General features: G+C 41.2%; 2 protein-coding genes across 8 annotated transcripts in view; one reads left to right on the top strand and one right to left on the bottom strand.

Moving 5' to 3' along the window:
- Positions 1–6,132, top strand: part of REV1 (REV1 DNA directed polymerase) — a 56,189-nt gene extending 50,057 nt beyond the window's left edge. For 4 of the 5 annotated variants that reach the window (XM_039548622.1, XM_019282928.3, XM_019282929.3 and 1 more), the window contains 5 exons: positions 2,498–2,606; positions 3,701–3,912; positions 4,087–4,246; positions 5,130–5,232; positions 5,710–6,132. In XM_039548622.1, coding sequence (XP_039404556.1) covers positions 2,498–2,606; positions 3,701–3,912; positions 4,087–4,246; positions 5,130–5,232; positions 5,710–5,821 — 696 coding nt within the window. In that variant the 3' untranslated portion in view covers positions 5,822–6,132. The remainder of the gene's footprint in view (positions 1–2,497; positions 2,607–3,700; positions 3,913–4,086; positions 4,247–5,129; positions 5,233–5,709) is intronic. The other variant, XM_039548632.1, reaches the window with a different exon arrangement.
- A 2,128-nt stretch (positions 6,133–8,260) lies between these two features.
- EIF5B (eukaryotic translation initiation factor 5B) overlaps positions 8,261–19,468 on the bottom strand; it is a 38,738-nt gene continuing 27,530 nt past the window's right edge. For all 3 annotated transcript variants that reach the window (XM_039548585.1, XM_039548577.1, XM_039548581.1), the window contains exons 14-24: positions 19,051–19,192; positions 17,359–17,490; positions 16,525–16,707; positions 16,238–16,399; positions 14,508–14,639; positions 13,177–13,308; positions 12,988–13,064; positions 12,705–12,869; positions 11,580–11,718; positions 10,854–11,015; positions 8,261–9,991 (exon numbers count right to left, since the gene is read on the bottom strand). In XM_039548585.1, the coding sequence (XP_039404519.1) occupies positions 9,884–9,991; positions 10,854–11,015; positions 11,580–11,718; positions 12,705–12,869; positions 12,988–13,064; positions 13,177–13,308; positions 14,508–14,639; positions 16,238–16,399; positions 16,525–16,707; positions 17,359–17,490; positions 19,051–19,192 (1,534 nt within the window). In that variant the 3' untranslated portion in view covers positions 8,261–9,883. The remainder of the gene's footprint in view (positions 9,992–10,853; positions 11,016–11,579; positions 11,719–12,704; positions 12,870–12,987; positions 13,065–13,176; positions 13,309–14,507; positions 14,640–16,237; positions 16,400–16,524; positions 16,708–17,358; positions 17,491–19,050; positions 19,193–19,468) is intronic.

Raw genomic sequence — 19,468 nt, 5'->3', positions numbered from 1 at the left:
TTCTTTATTGGCAAAAAGAGGACTAATATTTACAAATTTCATTCTCTGAGTTAGGTCCAAGTTTAATACCTAGAATACTATGGTTGAAAAGCTTCCTGTAGGCTTGGTGAAAAAAAAAAGCTAAACCCAGTTCATTAATATAGGAGGATTTTTTTCAGTGTTAACATCAAACATGGTCTTAATTCAGAAATACCATTTTACTCTAAGTACAGTTTGACACATTTTTTCTCTTAAAGTCTTTGTGGGAGTGTATATGCTATGACTGTGCAGAAACATTTAAATCTACTTTGTGGCCCATGAAGCAGTGAAATCAGTAGTAAGAGGTTTTGAGTACAGAAATACTGCCAACCACTCCAAAATGAGTACTTTACTTACAGCAGGTGTAAATTATGCCCTGCCATCTTTTTATAGCTTCGTAAGGTTTGTTTTTCAACTCTTCATTCCTGTTGTCTGAGCTGAGGTTTTATGATCAGGTGCAAAGCCAATTGGCTGATAGTGATTTATTCATTAGAAAACTTGTGGAAAATTTCCTTTGTTACATAAAGTTCTCCTCTAAAAGTAATCCAGATAGGTTGCATTCCCTTTCCATCAGTTGCTGAAGTAATCTTAAAATTCAGAATAGCTGCTGTATATCTCTGCAGCCTGAATCCTGTAGAAGTGTAGGATGCAAAAAGTAAAGATTACAGATGCCTAGAAATGCATGACATTTGTAGTAGTGGTGTTAGTTAGTGGTGGCAAGTTTTCGTCTCATCCTTACATTGTCTTGACATGGTACAGATTCCTCCTAAGGAAATTGATATAAGCACATCAGAAATACTGATAGCCATATGCTGAGATCATCCATGGCTTTATAAAACCAAGGTTCTCCATAATGTGAAAGCTTTCACATACCTGTATCACAATGTTAGGACATTGTACAATCAGTTACCTGAAACTCCAGTTATATTGGAGAATTCATATGAATTTGACTGGTGGCTCTTCTAACTGAGTTTTTCCATGTTATTCTCTTGAGAGAGCAGTGATGGGGGAATAACAAAAATGGATCCAGTTTGTGTACTGCATTGTTTCTGCATTAATTAAGTGGCGTACACAAAACACAGTGTCAGTTCAGAGCATTCCAAACCCTTGACTCTCAAATGCTTTACCAGAGAACACTAACCTTTTTAAAAAGGTTTTATTAAGTAAAATTTGTATTTAAAAAGATAACTTACACCTGTGATGTAATTGGCTGTATTCCACTATAGTGCTTTGTTCTGCACAATGTATATGGTAATTGAGGTCAGAGCTGTTCCCGTTTCCTCCTTCAATTAGTGCATGTTCTGCGTGGTGAAAAATTTGTGTTGACTCATGGAGTTCTGAGAAGGGAAAAAACTTGTGCTAAATTGGTGAATTCTAACCTGTAAGAGCCATGTTCATGTTTATGATCTGTATTATTTAGACATCAGGTGTGTGAATTGCACACTGTATCTCCCTGTCATAGCATACATGTTTTGGTGTAAAAAATTTAAATTCTATTGAAAATAAGAGATAAATTTTAATACATTTGCAGATTGTAATAAATACGGTATCTCAGATAATGATAGAAATGGCATTGTGGCCTCAGAATAGTAATTTTAGTTTTGACTAATTTTTTGTTGTTTGTGCACATCTCTGAATTTTACCAGTGAAATGAAGGGCACTCTGCCACTGGCAGATTTAATCTACTAAATGATAGGTTTGCTTTTTTCCATTAGATTTTTAAGATTATGAGCTGAAAACACTGTCCAGTAATAATGGGAAACTCCAAATACAAAATGACTCTTGTCACTGATTTGCTACTTCAGACACACAGTGAGAAAAAATAACTGATAATACAAGACATTTTATTTTGTCCGTATGAGTGTGTTTGGCAATTGGCATCAAATTATTTCCTGTCTAGAAATAAAGTCCCTGGGACAGTTGCAAGGGACTGTGCTTTTATCAGTCAAGCAAGTGGTGGACAACTGTGGGAGAAAGAGATTAAACACTTTTGTGCTAGGTCAAAATATGACATAGCTGGACTTGGCTTTTCCGTGAGACCATTTCCAAGAATATTGAGTTATACAGCAGCTTGCAGGAAATAGAAGTACCAAAAGAAAAGGAGGAACAAAAGTCTGATGGTCACAATGTTTGTGTTTGAAATTTGAAGGGAGTGCTCTCTAAGCTAGGCTTAATCCTGCTCTTAATGCAGCTGTACTGGGTATCAATAGGTGAGTAAAGATGGTTAGTGCATTATATGCTCATAATAGTAATTTTATTAAATAATTAGGAGTAATATTAAATGTAAATTTTGTTGGGTTTACAAACTGAAATATACACAAAGAAAATGCACAATGGGCTTCACAGTGTTTCAGTTATATCTCATTTATTTTTGCTTGGCATGAAATGTAAATACCTTTTTCATGTGAGTGACCTAGAAGGAAGCAAATGGTGCTGCTCACTGCTAAAATAATGAAATTAATCTTCTGTTACTGTTCAGGTGGACCCCGAGGTTTTTGCTGCACTACCTGCTGAGTTGCAAGCAGAGCTGAAAGATGCATATGATCAAAGGCAAAAGCAATCAGAGCAGCAGCCTGCTAACACTTTAGGTGAGAATATATAGTTTTGCATTAGTCTTCTGGTATAGCAGTTGCTTACTATCCAAACAGCTATGCAACCCTAAGTAACAAACTGGAAAATATACCCAAAGTGTCTCTGAAGATGCTGTGTTCAATGGAATTTCTGTATTTATTTTTGACAGACTGTCAGTTACAACCAGCTATGGTTTCCATTTGCAAACAGGTGCCCAGCTTTACTCAGATGGGTAATTCAAATAATTCAGTTCATGGGGACTCTGGCACTAAGACTCTGTCATTGTGTCATTTTAGAGGCACTAAACTTACCCACGTCCATATGTTTGCAGAGTGGAATCTAAACTTGATGTGTCTTGTGATTTAAAGTATTGCACCTTCTTAAGGTAGTTAAACTGTGTTCAGGGAGCATTCTCATGGTTCCCTGAAACCCATAGCACTGGCATGGCTTTTGGGTAGCTAGAGAGAGATACGCTGCATCTCACTGTATGTCTGATAGTCAGGTGGCTTTACTCTGAGCTCATCATCCAGGTCTCCTTTTTGTAATCAGTAGAAAGAAATAAGACTAATTCCCTGTGAACATGCTTTGTCATAAAAATAGGTTGTAAATGTTATTGGGTTGATTGCCAGTTAAACACTGCATTTTAATTATAATCACTCCCTGATTTCACAGCCAGTGGACTAATGCAGATACGTTAGAATGATGGAGTGAGAGCAATTTCCTTCATAAACTCTGAAAAAGGCATTGTGGGGGCTTTACACTGCTGGCTTTGCTGATAACACTGGTGGGACAGTACTCTGACTGAGGCGAGGCAGTTTGTCCAGTAGATTCAGATTTCACCAGCTGCTTATATTCAAGTACTCAAATGCTCACATTAAAAAGCTTATGAATAGCTGAGTATCCTCTGAGTACACTTAAAGTCCAACAGTGCTTTTCAAATACTTGAAACCTTGCCAGGATCTGGAATGGTGTGTATGTGTTAAAGTTGCTTTGTCTAGGCTGTGTTTTCTCAAGTGATCCTTAGATTTTTGTGGAAGATACAGAATCCCCCTTTCAGTGAAAAAGTATTAAATTTTAAATGTATCAACCACTGACTATTCCTGTTTTTCAGTGTCAAAAAATCCTTTCCTACACCTGAAGCATACAACCATGAAAAATAAGAAGAAAATACGGAAAAAAAATCTAGTCAGTCCTGTAAAAAAGATTCAGAGTCCTTTGAAAAACAAACTTCTTGGTAGTCCTGCAAAAACCATGCCAGCTACATCTGGAAGCCCACAGAAGCTAATAGATGGCTTCTTGAAACAAGAAGGACCAGCTGCTCAGGTACTTAAAACACTTAACAGCTTTTGGTAAAGCTGTGTCTGCTTCTGTAGGCTGCGTTCATGTTCACAAATGCATGGTTTTCTTTACTGGATTCTTTACTGACACTTATCTGTATGTATATGGTGTTTCCATATTTGTCAGACTGAGCATTATCCACTTCTACGTTTGGAACAGGCAGAAGCAGTTCCATCAACTTCGGATTCTTCAGGCCCGTCAGCTCTGCAGACAGAGCAGCAGCCGGGCTCATTCAGGCCTCAAGCGCCAAACCTCGCTGGAGCTGTGGAATTCAACGATGTAAAGACGTTGTTGAAAGAATGGATCACAACTATCTCAGGTGCGGGGTGTCACACTGAGGCTGATCTTGCAATGCATCACAAAGAAAACTGCTTTCAGTAGGCTTTTTATACTTACTTTCTCCTTCACTCTTCCTTTTGCTGCTTATTTTTCACAGTACTCTTGAATCCTGACTGCCTTGGCAGTCTTGGAGAATTTGATTCTTTCTATCAGTTGTTACTCTGTGGTTTTGCCAGCTCCTGTGTCTTGCTTAACATCATGAAAATTTACATGCTCTCTCTTCAACCCTTGTGTCAGGCCCTTGTCCTATGCCTTGATGGTACTTGTGTCTGAGGTTTTCTGTATTTTTCCAGCATATCGCAACCACTAAGATGAAAGCTCTTGAAAGGGAATTCATTTTGTTCTATGAAGATGTCATTTTAGAGGCAAAGGAGTGCAGGGTTTGAGTTTTTGTCAAAATAAATGCTGGAAAGAACCCTAGAAAAAAAAAAAAGTGTGCAAATGGGACACTCTTGCTAAATTGTGATTTGAATTATGTCAAACAAATAGCAACTCCTTAAAACCTTGGGAAATTTGACCTTCCTAACCTGGACATTATTATTCTCCTAAGAGTTTCAAAACAGCCATTTCATTCTAAATCCGAGTCTCTTTTCCCTTTGGTTACTGCTAGTTTTGCTGTCAGTTGTTCTTACTGAAAAAAAAGAAAAGGTCTACAAGACAGGTATTTCAGGACCTTGCAGTCCTGCTATGTGCACAGCTTCTGATGTCAGGAAGCTGCGTGGGGAATACAGAAATTGTCAGGTTGGCCCCTGATGTGCTGACACTGCAGGATTTCTTTCTGTTGTATTCCCGTTATTCTGTGATTGTATTCTAAGTATACTTAGAGAAGAGGATACCATTCTTTAATTTTTTTTTTATTACAGATCCTATGGAAGAAGACATTCTACAGGTTGTGAAATATTGTACTGATCTAATAGAAGAAAAAGACTTGGAAAAGTTAGATCTGGTTGTTAAGTACATGAAAAGGTAACTTAATTGCTAGTATTTGTGAACTTCAGGCTATTTTTGTCAGAGTTCATACACTAGATGCTTCATTGTGAGGCCACAAGCCCATTAGACATTCCATTGATGAGTGCTTTTAAACTTAAAAACGGGCTGGGGGAAGAAGTTGGAGTGTTAAAATAGGATTCAGAAGCTTGCCATTTCTGGTCTTTGGTATGAAATTGGTGGAAGGTCACCTAGCACTTCATTCACAGGCTCACACCACTGCCAGATGCAAGCATTCAGAAGCTGCTGTGACACTGCTCACACCAGGAATCTGTGGCGTCAAGTAAGGCTTGGTGTGTTTAAGTAGCGAGGGAGGACTTTATCAGGACTGAATCAAAATTCCATTCGTGGGGAACTTTTGTGATCTTGTTTTGCAGTGTGAAGACCAAAAGTGATTGTAAAAAGGACTGGTTCTGTAATGGTAATTTTCAGCCTCTTCTTCCTTTTCCCTTTCAGGTTAATGCAGTCATCTGTGGAATCAGTTTGGAATATGGCATTTGACTTCATTCTTGACAATGTTCAGGTAGTTTTACAACAAACTTACGGAAGCACATTAAAAGTTATCTGAACTTGTAGTAAAGAGCTTGATGAGAGCCTGGAGCTCTCTGCTAGCTGTGCCATAAGTGCTTGTGAGGTATTTGCAAAGTGCATGATAGTAATGCCCTGAGTTTTTATAATTTCAAATTTCTTTTTAAACAACAAAGTGTTTTGTACATTTCTTTTCAGAAAGTGCCAAATTTGTCAGTATTGCATGTAAATAATTGTGTTAAAATTCTTTTATTGTAGTATAGAATCTATTTACAAAATGTTTGTTTATAAAGTTTTATGGATTTTTACAGTGAAGTGTTTACAGTTGTTTAATAAAGAACTGTATGTATATTTTTGTACTGATTCTATTTTGTGATGCTTCAGTTTGAATATAGTGAACCCCTTTTACTAAAGCTGCAGCTTTGATTCATTTCACAAAGTTTTACACAGTAGCACTGCCTCAACACATGGAGGAGGCTGCTGTACATGTACCTGGCCACTTTTTGTTTCTTCTACACTAACTTTATTACAGATTTTAAGGTGAGGGAAGAATATTAGTTCATTTTCAATTTCATCCTTCAAAGATTCAAGCCAGGGTGGCCTGAAGAACACAGCTGAAGCCTGGGTGCTGTCTGACCTTGGGTGGGTGTCCTGTCACCTCTGGAGCCGTGCTTCTGGAGGAAAGCAAGTCACCCTGAAGTAGCACTGTAAAGGAGGGCAGAGTAGCCAGCATGGAGCATTGTTCAAGCCTGCGTCTGTCCTCTGCATTGCTCCTACTCAAGATAGAGCCAAGTCTAAAACACCACAGTTCTCCCCAGCCTGTGGCATGCATTTCCTGCATGCAGTACAAAATAGGCTGTAGGGAGCAGCAGAAGCAAAATAAACTGTCCCATCACTGTGTCCCTGCTCAGGGCTGTGTTTGCATCCCTGCAGTTCATGTTTGGGGCAAGTCTGCTTTTTCCAGGTGTGCACCAGCCTTGCACAATTGAACTTGGCCCAGTATGCTGAAGCAAGGCTGTTCAGGTGCCTGGAGAGAATGAAGACCACTTGCCAAAAACCAAGTTGGTAAGAAAAATCTCTTCTGAAGTAGTGATGGGGGGAGGTGAGAAGTATCCCACATCATGCTGGGGACAGAATTGAGAGCAGGAATGCAAACTGGAGGCTAACCCTGGAGCAGGATTTGCACCACTAGCTTAGCTGGAAGCACCTTGCCTAGCACAGGGCAGGAGCTGCTGCAGCTGACAGTACAGCTGGGGCAGAGAAAGCTGCTTACAGCAGTGGCAGCGAGGTTTTAGCCTTAGGTTGTGCCCTTGGCTTCCTCATACCAGACACTGGGAGAGGCACCAACTTGGCAGCCCTCTACAGCCAGGTGATGGATGAGGGAAGGGCAGGAGATGTCACTTCCCTTGACTTCAGTAAGGCTTTTCATTAAATCTCCTGTACCATCCTCAGGGACAAGCTGGTGAAGTACAGACTGGACAGAGAGAGAGAGAGAGAAGTTTATTGAAAACACCTGGGCACTGGTACAAAGTCTTGTTAGGGACCAGGCCCAAGTGGTACCCTGAGCCAGTACCACGTCCAGTCCTATCCATCACCTTTGTAAAGGACCTGGAGGAGGGGGCTGCGTGCCCTCAGCACTTTGCTGATGACACAGGGTGGGTTGAGAGGGTGGGGGGTGCTGCTTCCAGAGACCCAGCAAACGCTGGGAACCTCGTGAAGTGCAGCATAAAGAGGTGCCAGGTTCTGCTCCCAGGGAGGGGCCAGCTCTGCAGGAAGGCCTGGGCCTGCCACCTTGCCAGGCTGCACAAGGAAGATCATCCCCAGGAGTCAAGGCAGGAGGTTGTTCCCTCTGCTCAGCACTGGTGAGAGGCACCTGCAGTGCTGAGCCCAGTGCTGGGCTCCTCAGTACAAGAGAGACACAGGGCCACTCTCAACACAGGCCCCAATGGTGCCTAAGGGAGTGGAGCTTCTTCCACAACACAAGGAGAGCTGGGGCCTTGAGAAGGCTGGGGGAATCTGATCCATGTGTACAAACACCTGGGGGTGCTCATTCACTTGCATCAAGTCATAGATACGTGTCTAGAGCGAGATGGACATTATCTGAATCAAGATCTCTCAAGTTTCCATTAGTTTCTAGTTTGGGTCTTGCAGAGCCCCTTCAGTTCCTGCTTTTGAAGCTGCCTTTTCCCCTTGGTTTAGAAAAACAGCACAACTGCTCCCATTGCAGCAGGTACTGCTGAAACTGAAGCAGGTATTTTACTAGTCAGGTTTCAGGCACATCCCTGGCTTTGGAGCTGATGACAGATTTAAAATTGGCATCGTTAACAGGACCCATCCTTAACTGTCAGGCTATATTTAAGTTCCACAACAGGAGCCTGCCAAAGTAGCATATCCATTTCCCAGAGTTAACCTATGGGAAGAACACCCTTGCCTGTTTGAGGAAACAATGCAGAATACATCACGACCACACTATTTGACATCTGTGTTCATAAGAACTTTTTATTAGTGTAGTTTTCATGATTGCATAGTTTGCAAAAGAAAATTTTAACAATTAAATGCAATCTCCTCCCTATGATGATTCTGTTCACCAACTGCTGCGAATTTGCACCACACACCAACCATAGTGAAAAGGTCCTGTTCCATGGCAAGTTTAAAGTCTAACAACAAAAAAAAAACTCCAGAAAATTAAATTCCATTTGCAAAGGAGGTGAGTTATTAAATGTTCCTTTGTAATGGAGTCCAAAGTTTCAATCATAACATTCAGATTTTTCCAACAAAAAAAGTAATCCAAGTGACAGAAGAAATCTGATCAAACTGCATGTTACGTATTAAACTCTTTTAAGTATCTTAAATGCTAAAAATCTCAGGTGTATAAATGCTCCTCACTTTTGTTCCAGCTTGTGCTTTTGAAGAGTGTTTGTTTTGCTCCCATCAACATGAGCTGTGAGTAAGAATACATCAAGCTGTCATCCCAGGCAGGGAGGCAGAGGGGAAGGGGGGGTAGGAAAATGCTGGGATTACAGACTGACTTCTGGTCATCACGAACATCCACGCTGGAGCTGGTTCAGTCCCACGGTGTCAGGTGACTCCGCAGCTGTGATGCAGCATCCAAAGTCACAGCTCCCTGGCTGGCAGCTGTTTGCAGGTGCTTACACTCCTGAGCAGCAGCTGGGGAAGAGATGCCAGCTCTGACCTCCTCCGGGACTTGTGCCGTGCTAAACACCTGGCCTGCCCCTCCCGTGCTTCGGAACGCTGACATCACCACCTTGAGCACACAGGAAGTGCATTCCTTTGCTGGAACAGCCTCCACCCTTTTGCCAAGCAGAGAGAGGCAAGAGGGCCCCTGCCTGGCCTTTCCACATCGGCCACAGCCCATGAAGTGAAACTTTGATTACTGAAGCAAACTGTAAAACAAAGGGGCTGCTATGTCCATCTCCTTTATTTGTGGCTCTGCATTAGAATGATTACAGGTTGACTTCCATGAACTGTACAAGCAGCAAAAGGTGGGCAGCTATGCTTTACAACATTGTTTCACACAAAGCAAATACAGAGATATCCAATTGCCTAATTTTCTATTTAAAAAAAAAATTCTATAGGCACAAAGCAGAAGAATGTTGGAAAAGAAAGTCAAGGAAAGAGGTATGCATAAATAAAGAAGTATTTCTTACATCAAAAATGTCCCGAGAATCACAAAGTCTGCAGAAGCTTGGTTAATCAAATACTGCAGTCCTGCTCTCATCAGTATAAAAGTGAAAGAGCTTTAGTTCTGTAATAAAAATTCAATTTCTTTTATTTTGGAGAGAAGGAGGGAAAAAGGGTAGAAGGAAGGTGTAAGAGAGGGAAGGGCAAACTTTAAAACAGCAGCCAGTATTAGGAAGGGTAGTAGGAGGGGTGAACAGGCACATTGGAACCATGGGAACATGTAAATTGACCACTGTCAAACCAGTGTAAATTTCTTGGTTTCTCATGGAAAACATTTTATCCACATATTTTCCTCCCAAACATATATCCAACACTGTCTTGAATATAGGACTTTGTTGGTAACTTTTTTAGAACAGGAAGAGTGCATTTATTCCTGCCTCCCCATTGCTGTAAAAGTTATCTAGATGATTTCAAACACTTTCTTCAGTTCTACTATAAGCTGCCAGTCAGACTTCTGCATCTCATCCCTGAACCAGTCCTTCAGAGCATCGATGGACTGACGGCTGATCTGTAACACACGAGACAAACCCATCAGAAACACAGAGGTATTAAAAGCAGCTTTCAGCACACTGGAAACAGTTAATCTGAAGAAAGGGCAGTCTGCACACCAGGTAAACTCAGTCTAAGCCCACATTTTGCTACTGCTCAGCTGTGTGACCCATCCCATGCTTCCCTTCACTTCTCCTCACACCATGTCCCTTATCTGGTCTTGAGGGGCTGCAGCTGGACAGACCATCCCACACCTTATGCAGTAAGGCCAGAACTGGAGAGGTCTCCTGCTTCCACCAGGGCCCACAGGAGCAGCAACCCCTCCCTGTCCCTGTCCCGGGCCCTACTCACCCTTAATTTGTGGGCACAGGCCCCTGGCACGTGTGTGGCAGGGGGTGTCCTATGACATGGTGACTAAAGCAGCTGGGAGGGCGGAGAGCTGTGGCTTTACTTCCAACAGCAAAAGATGGAGCAAGGGATCATCTCCTCATCCAAGCTCGGTGCCCCATAATTAGAGCAACTGCAGGATTGCTATTTATTGTGCAATTTCAAGCACTGGCTGTGATGCCCTGGGGGACTGCTGAGCACCAGCTCTGTCTACAAACAGTAGTTGGTGAATATTAAGTGTGGCATTTTGCCCTCTCAGGCACTCTGAGCTGCAAGGTCTTTCCAGCCACAGCCCCTCATTCCTTTGGGCCTCTGCAGGGGCACCATTACAAACCTCAAACCACAGCTCCAGAGCCCCTCAGCTGCACAATGCCACACACACACACTCTGTGACAGAAGGCTCCACCCATGCTTTTCAGGATTCATGCAACATTTCCACTTCAAGCAAGCTGCCACTGTCCTAAGCCCTCTCAAAAAATGCAGATTGCTCTTACCTTGCTGACAAGGATATCTGTTGCTTCAAAATGTCGTCCATACATTTTAGGTGATTCCCCAGGAATAGGTTCTATTTTAACACACACTTCTTGGCCTTTCTTTGCAACATCCACTGGTTTGTGGTTTATTTCAATACTTGTAACTATTCCAATTTCGACAAACTGTAACACAATGAAGCAGCTGTAACACATCCACCAAACCTCTGCACACACATCCTTCTCTAAACTCCTGTTTGTAGGCACAGACTTGCTGCAGGAAGTGCAGCACTGGCAGAGCTGCTGCCCCAGCACAGGCAAACACAGAGCACAGCAAGTGCTCCATCCTGAAAAGGGCAGGGACACCAACCTCCTGCAGCTTATCTGGGATATCAACTGGTTATCCCTTAAAATGTCAGGAGTTGGTTGCCCCCTTTTTTAGCCACCAGGCATGACAATTTTGCCTGTTACTCAATACCACAGCACACAACTGGCAGCAGGGAAGGAGAGTGGTTGACAGGCAGGTGCCCTCCAGCCACACTTCCTTGTGCCCTGCTCCCGGGCTCAACTCTTCTGGCAGAGAGCAGCAAGATATTTGAGCACCAGAAGAAAGACTTGATCTACAAGTCTGAACCTCATCTCCTGCCAGAAATCTGTGCACTGAGGAAAGGCATACAAGCACTCCATGGTGCAACACCCCAGGAACTACCAGCTGGATCAAACATCCAGTGGGAAGAGAGCCTTACTTACATTTTTGCTAGGTACACACATGGGAGTCCCCTGCTTCACCTGGCCGGCCTCCACCACAACACCCATCACTATTGGGTCACGAGAGTTGAAAATGAACTGAGGGAGTATTTTCAACTTGCACGGAAACACTGCTATATGCCTGGAAGATGGCAAGAAAAGACACTTTGAAAGATACGCTGGGACAGTATGTAACAATAACAGTTCTGCCTTCTCCCACACTTCTTGGGCATTCATTCTAGGAGTGTTACTTGGAGAAAAATCAAGCAGGAAAAAACCTCTTTTCTAATCTTGCTAATTCTAGTCAATACCTGATCTTCAAGATCTACAAGGAACAATAATCATGCATGCCTGGCGTGGATTTTAATTTGACAGGCTTGAGCACTCAACTTGGACCAAGACCAAAGGAGTAGTAATTTTACAGTGTAATTAGAGCTTCACAAGAACACAGGAATAGAAATATTGCTGCCTGAACTCCAAAATTTCAAGATTTTTGTTTGCCAAGTAAACAAATACATTTAAATGCTGAGCTAAACAAACTCCAGTTGGGATCAACATGAAATGAAATACGTTTTCATTTATTTTGACTGTCCTTATTCTACTGAAGACCACCCAATGACACATGATTCCAAAAATTAATTTTGGGTCCCTATAAATCCTTAAATGATTACATATTCATGTTACTGCAGTTGGAATTAACCCCTCTACACTGGGATTGCATGAATATGAAACAATAGAATCCAAATCCCTTTAGTTTTGTTTTTTTAATTCTGCAAGACTAACCCATCTGTCACAAACTAGGAAGAGAAGCCAAGTATAGAAAGCAAACCTTAATAAAAATACTCTATATTATACAAAAGTTCTAGCTCAATCTTGTATCTGCTGCACAGCTTTCACAGCTCTCACCCTACTAGGCCTAATCCCAGATCTAAACAATTAGACTGGAGCACCAAATTCTTGAAAACTATCAATTTATTGTCATACAATCTTCCTCCTCTCCTCCCTTTCCATTAGAGGTACATGCTAAGTAATAATAAAGAAACAAATAGTTAAATACAGCTTAATTTACACTAAAATAAGAGAGAGACTTATTAGGGAAGCATCCAGAATACAATTGCTCACACTTACTTGAATTCCTCTTGCTTCTGCTTTTTGTAGTCTTGTCTATATTTTGTGAAGGCATCGAATAAGTGATAAATGATTTCAGCACTAAAAATACGAACTCCTAAGCTATCAGCCATCTCCTGCGCGTCACGTTCAATCCTCACATCGAATGCCAGAATGACGGCGTACCTGGAGGGAACAGAGAGCCCAACAGTTCACCCCACACACCACAAACCCAGAGCTACGGCCGGCCCTTCCTGCAGCACCGCTGCACATTTATCAACTGAGCAAAAGCAAAGCTACTTACTGTGGGTCATGCTCCAGCATAACTGATGCCTTCATAACATCTTTTTTATGGACAGGACCTATATTAATTCCTGAATACTGTTGAAGAAAGCCACAAAAATCAAGTCACTAATCTTTCTGAGTCAAAAGGAAACAGTTACTGACTAAAACACAGAATCAACGGCATCAGATAAAGCACACTAGTACTTACTGGCACTTCTGATGTTTTAAGAAATTCAAGTAATGCCTCTAAAGAGCCTAACGTAGAAGCCTGGACATAAACACCTTTCTCTTCTAATTTGATTGCATTTAGTGTTTGCTTCAGTTCATGTATTAGTTCATCCTTTAGAAAAAAAACAGGAGAGAAAAAAGCAAGTTTTAGTCCTCTTGCTACTGATGCCTCAGGGTACAAAATCTTCCTGTTCACGAGCTGCTGAAAATATACGACAGCCATGCTGATAGGTCCCACCTGACAGACGTGCAGTGTAAGTCACACACAGCCAATGAGACTCCTGACTGTTTCTGGCATTAGAAAAGCCTGAGCTGAACTAGACCTGAGGATTTTGCAGGAAGGTGATCATAAACTGGGCAGATGCCCACCTTCAGAGCTGGTAACATTTCTCTGCAGACTACACATCACTTTCCCCAGCACTGCAATTTTCTGCTGGCACGGCTGTGCAAACATTGTGTGGCAATGCCCTTGGCTGCCTGAGGATCAGTGACAAAAGCTGACACCTAAAACCATGAGCTGGAAAGGATCCTGAACACTCTTTAGGCCTGGGTACAAAACAGGATGCAAGAGCAGCAAAGCCTCTTCCTCTGGCAGATGAATGGGTTTTGCCATTGACTTTTAGCCATCATGTTATCTACTACCAGTAGTACACTTCAAGTAAATACTCGTATGTACCCAGCAACAAGGTCTGTGTTTGGACACCCCAAAAGTTTGACCTCCCTTCAGAAGCACAAATAAATAGACAGAAGACTAAAGGAAAACTATGATTAGAAGTAAATTAGCAACATGTGAGTTTCCTTTCTAAACTAACTTCCTGCCTTTGGAAAACAAGAAGCAGTTTTGGGTTTAGGATAGCTATATCCTTTCTTCTGTCATTTTTAACATGTAAGTCCCAAAAGAAATTTATTACAAAAGTCTTAAATTAGCTTTGCAATTAGTAGAGTTTGCAAAACTCCACTAGTAGATATGTACCTAATATAATTTGATTAGAATATTTCCATAAATTATTAAAAATACCAAATCAGTAATTAACAGAGCCAAACTATGCCATGATACTTGTGTTCAAACCTTATTCTAGCAGCAGAGACACCCCAGCAAAATGTCAGGGAAAAAACTAACGGTCAAGATACTAAAAACATCACACCACCAAAGCTTCACATGAGCACAAGGCTAAAACGTGTTACTGGAACAGTTTTTAAAACAACCAAAAAACCCAGTTATTTGCAAACTGAGCTCTCAACATTTGAGTTGCATCACCAGAGAGCTCAAGTTACCCTCAGTGTGTTGTACTTCAACATCAGCCACCTCACCTTGAGGACTGGGACTTCATCCTCTTTATGAGCTACGAGCAATGGCAAACCAGCCAAGGTCTTTTCCAAGTCTTTCCCAAGAATCTTCACGCCTTGAGCAGCAACAACCTCTTTGTGCTTTTCATACTGGTTCTGAAAGAGAGAATATACACATTAGCAAAGACTTCTGTGCTGGTGCACAGCAACACAACTCAGTGCTGAGCAGCTGAAGAACACGGTGGGGAGCAGCGAAGCGCAGCAGCTCCCAACTTTTCATCAGTGATTGTCTCTGCTTTTCATTTGCATGTCTCAGTCTTTGTGCTCTTCTCCCTTCAGATACCCCCTGCACCCCTGCCGAGGCAGGCAGGACACAGGGAAGTCTTCTAAAAGAAGAGGAGGGGGCCAAAAAGGAACATATACTAGAAAAGAACAAGCAGCAATAGACAGCTACTCACTAATAAAACCCCACAAATTCAGCCCCATAGGCAAGTGATGGGAAGATGCCAAGAGCTTAACAAAAACACTAAAGCTTCGCTGACACACAGCCCAAGGCTCTGTGCAGGAAGGGCTGTCTTGATCTCCCACTGGATGCCATCCAGCCTTCCCATGTGCATAATTCCATGTTCAATTTCCAAGGTTCTCCCCTCATCCAGGGGAACCTCAAAGATCTCACACTCAGGGCATGGCTCTAAGACGTAACAAATAAGATCTTTAAATTGATGTTGGAAGGATTTTCTGGTTTGTTTCTTAATTTATTTAGATGTCCCATCCTTCTCTTAAAACTGCAAGGCAGCTTCCCTCCTCAGTAAGCACTTTGTTCCTGCAAACCTCTATCCTTTAGCTCTCCACCCCAGAATGTGGGTCTTATTTCAAGGACAACAATTCCACATGAACAAGCTGAATCAAAATGCATCCTCACTGCCTGCCTCAAAAGAGCTGAACAGCTACCCTAGGTCCACTTCCCCAGCTCAAGGCTCCCAAACCTTAAAGCCTGTCCTATTACATTCACCTAGGTTATCTGTACAGAAATTTTCTTTGCCTTAAAAAAAAAAAAAAATCTGTGCAGACATTTATTCCTTCCCTTTTAAACAGGAAACATCAAAGCAGCTCTTTTCATCCCCTTTGAATTGCATGCACTAATCTTAATATATGTATTCATTTATTTACAGCCTTTTGCTTCTGTGTCTCCTCCTCATTTCATGGAAAGCCATGCAGGAAGGATCTCAAATTCAGGGTCTCTCCTCAGGCTAGTAAGACTAGGGCAGCAAAACCTCCAACAACCTTTGTAAATGCCAAGAGGCTGCAGATTCTGCAGAAGTCGTGGTCACTGGCACTCACCAACCAGCCCTAGAAACTCATGTGTTCACTTTTCTCAAATCTAAGTGTATGTGATTTTTGTTACTAATATTATAACTTTAACTCAGAAGTCACTGTAGTAGTACACTCCAGTTTCCATTTAAGATGGGTATCTCCCTCTCACATGTAGCCACATACTTGAATCCCTTATTAAAGCATACACATCCTAAACCTCACAGCAAGTTAATTCCTTGACCATTTTCTTTGCCACTGCTGTGACAACACACACCCCAACAGGAACATACATTTTCACAAGAGACACCAGATGCACCCTGCATTGCCCTTGAAGCCCCCTTTAAATACCGTTACTATAACCACATTCTACTACATTCTCTTTTTATAAAGTTTATTTTTTTCCTGGGTCATAATACCAGTACAGTAACCAGCTGCCATACCTTAACTCGTAGCTCCTTCATAGGAGGAGGCAGCAGAAGACCTCTAATCTGAGTTACGATAGGACCTTCTACCCCAGGAACAATAATGGTGTCTCCTTCTCTCAGACGTCCATTAATCAGAATAACATCTATGGTAGTGCCCATGCCTGGCAGTGCTTTAACCTGAATGAAAGGGGGAAAAAGTTACTTCTTATTTAAGCACTTCAAACATAAATTTTTTACCAGGAGGAAGGGTGCAGGGAAGGGAGAAATTTCTGTATGAATTTCAAGAAGAGTTGCTGTATTACCTCCATGACTTGAGCTCTCAGCTCCTGACACTCTGCCAGTCTCTTGGTCAGCATGGTTTGTGTGAGCTCAACAAGAAGAGCTATCAGACTTCCCATGCCATCCCCTGTGTGAGCAGAGGTAGGTACAAGAGAAACAAAAGTGCGAGGATCCTTATTCTCATAAAACAAGGCAGCGTTCAAGCCCTGGAATCAGGATTAATAGTTACATAGGGAAAAGCATATATACACATCATTATTAACAGCAACATTCAAGCTCAGTCAAATACCACTGCATTTTTTAAATCCCAATTTAAAAAACCAACACTGTTACTGACAGCATGCTATGGAACCTCAATCCACACTTGGAAACAGTGTGGGATAACTCTACAAAGTTAATTATCCCATCTAGCTTCTAGACAGCATTGTGTGTCACCAACAGAGGAAGTTCCCAGAACTGATGTGATTCATACCCTGCCAGCATCCAAGAGAAAAAAGAGACAGATGGGATTCTCTCAGGCTATTCCCAAAGAGAAAAAGAACAGTGACAGAAAACCTCATCTGCTGTTCATGACTCCATTGACCATGCACAGCAATTAGATATTTTTCTCCAAACCAGCGCTAAGGATGGAGCAGTTAAAATTACGTAAAATGTAAAAACAACGAAGCTTGGTTTATGAGAGGCTAGCACCAATGTGTCAGAAGAGATGCAACAGTTTTCTTGATATTCCAAGTTGTTTTGAGGAAAGGGGAGAAAACAAAACAAAAAACACCCACAAACCCAAAACAAACCACACCACTCATCCACCCTTTACTATCACTTCTTCTCAGCAAAGAACCTTGAATATTCCAACCTACCTGTTTTGCAAATTCCACTATGATAGCTTTTGCACGTTCTTCGAATTCATCTTTTGTATTTTTTTTCTGCTTCTTTAAGGTGACAGCTACATCTGTATCTGGACTTTTTTTCCAGTCATACAACCTATCAATCTTGAAAATACAGCAGTATGTCATCTTATGCAGCTTACTAAGGGTGTCTTTATGCTTATGCCACATCATCAGTGAGAAATACTTTATCAGCCAACTTAGCCAGCCATCTACCTGCTCCAGTAATCAAATGAAATAGTTTTTATTTGCTTTAGCTGCTATATTTAGCTCTGTTTAAGTCAGGCAGTATTACAGGATAGCAATATTACTTCCGATTTTAAAAATTCGAGCTACAGTAATCTAGGTTCATATGGAAAAAGTTTATATGCATAAATTACATCAAGGTTAAAATAAAACATTCAGAAGACACCTGTTTACAGATTCACATACACACAAAAAAACCCAAAAACCACAGAGGTGTTTGTGTTTTTTCCTGAAAAGAGACTACACTAGTTTTACAAAGAACTTTTAAAATTTACTGGTAAATATGGACCCTTTCCCATGTTGCTACAGAGAAGGGACCAGAGTGGGGCTGTTCAAAAGACACAACTGTATTTCTGAAACACTTCCCCAAGACAGCTGCCAAAGCAGGACAGGTTTAGCCCAAAAACCTATTTGCTGTACAAATCAAAACTACATCTTAAGAAAATGGATTATAACCTGGTCAAATAAGACAACTACAACTTAAAATGCAAGGGCTCTTAGCTATTTAATTTCAGGCTCACTGTAGGTCTTTGATGGCAATGAAAGACGGTTGGGTCTTTGTGTCTGACCAAGACAGAACTCTACGCTACTCTGCTGTAAGGCCTGGACACCTCTTTATCCAAGAAGTTGTTTGTGTTCTTTCAAAAAGTAGCTGGTTTTGGCAATGAGATAACGGCCTCCTCAGTTCCAACCATCTTCAATCTTAATGCTCCTTTCATTTTTTGAAGTATATTGCACTTTTTACACTGCAAATGAATAGCCTTCTGACAGCTCTCTGTCAGCATGTCAGATAGCTTCCAAAGTCATTGGACATGAGCAATTTCCATATATATATATTATATAATTCATCGAGTCATCACAAACAGGCAGCATAATTTCTCATGCACAGGATTTCTAAAAACAGGGCTGAAAATAGCTGGCTAATTTTCCATCTAATATTGCAAAGCCCAAAACACTTCCCACCAGTGATTAACATTACTGCTCCATGGGCTTAAAGTCGGCTTGTCTTCAAGTCAAACTAACCAGTATCAGTGGCTAAAATAAAGTATGACCTGTCAACGTGAAGCTTGTGTTGCAGTTTTATCAGAAAATGCACACAAATCTATACAAGTAGGCACAAGGGAAAAAAACCCACAATTGAAGTACAACTTCCAGAAGTGTGAATCATATACAAAAGTTACATAAGGCAACAAAATTTACCAGTAAGGATTCCAAGAAGATCAGATTGTTCCACGAAGCTCCTGTAGAGCCATTGTTGTATCAAGGACACAAAAAAATGCAACACACAGGACCCAAGAACAACCCCTTCAGACTTTACACAAAACAATTCCAGTTCAAGGAAGAAAACACGCAATTGTCAAAAGCCAAATACACTATTAGAGTGGAGCAATACACTATTAGAATAAAAATCTATCCTACCTTGTTGAGAGCTACTATAAATGGGCATTTCTTTGATTTCAACAGATTTATTGATTCAATTGTCTGTGGCTCCAAACCATGCATGATGTCAACTACAAGTATAGCAATATCACAAAGTGAGCTTCCTCTATTTCTTAGATTGCTGTGATATTAAAAGACAGCAAAAAAAAAAATCAGTCACTTAGCAACAGAACCTTTATGAAAACACCAAGTACAATGTCAAACTTACACTGACAAACAAAAAGCTAAAGCTCATCAATTAGTTATTTCCCATCAAAAACGTAAACCATTCAAATGACACTTTGTAATTTTCATTTAACAAAATACATTAAAGAATGTGTAAGCAAAACTAAGAAACTATTATTCTCCCGAGAGTTTTCATATTATTATATAGTTTTACAATATAAGATATGTTCTG

This window comes from Corvus cornix, chromosome 1 (assembly GCF_000738735.6).
Source record: "Corvus cornix cornix isolate S_Up_H32 chromosome 1, ASM73873v5, whole genome shotgun sequence".
Taxonomy (NCBI): Eukaryota; Metazoa; Chordata; class Aves; order Passeriformes; family Corvidae; genus Corvus; species Corvus cornix.
This window is presented reverse-complemented; position numbering and strand designations above follow the sequence as displayed.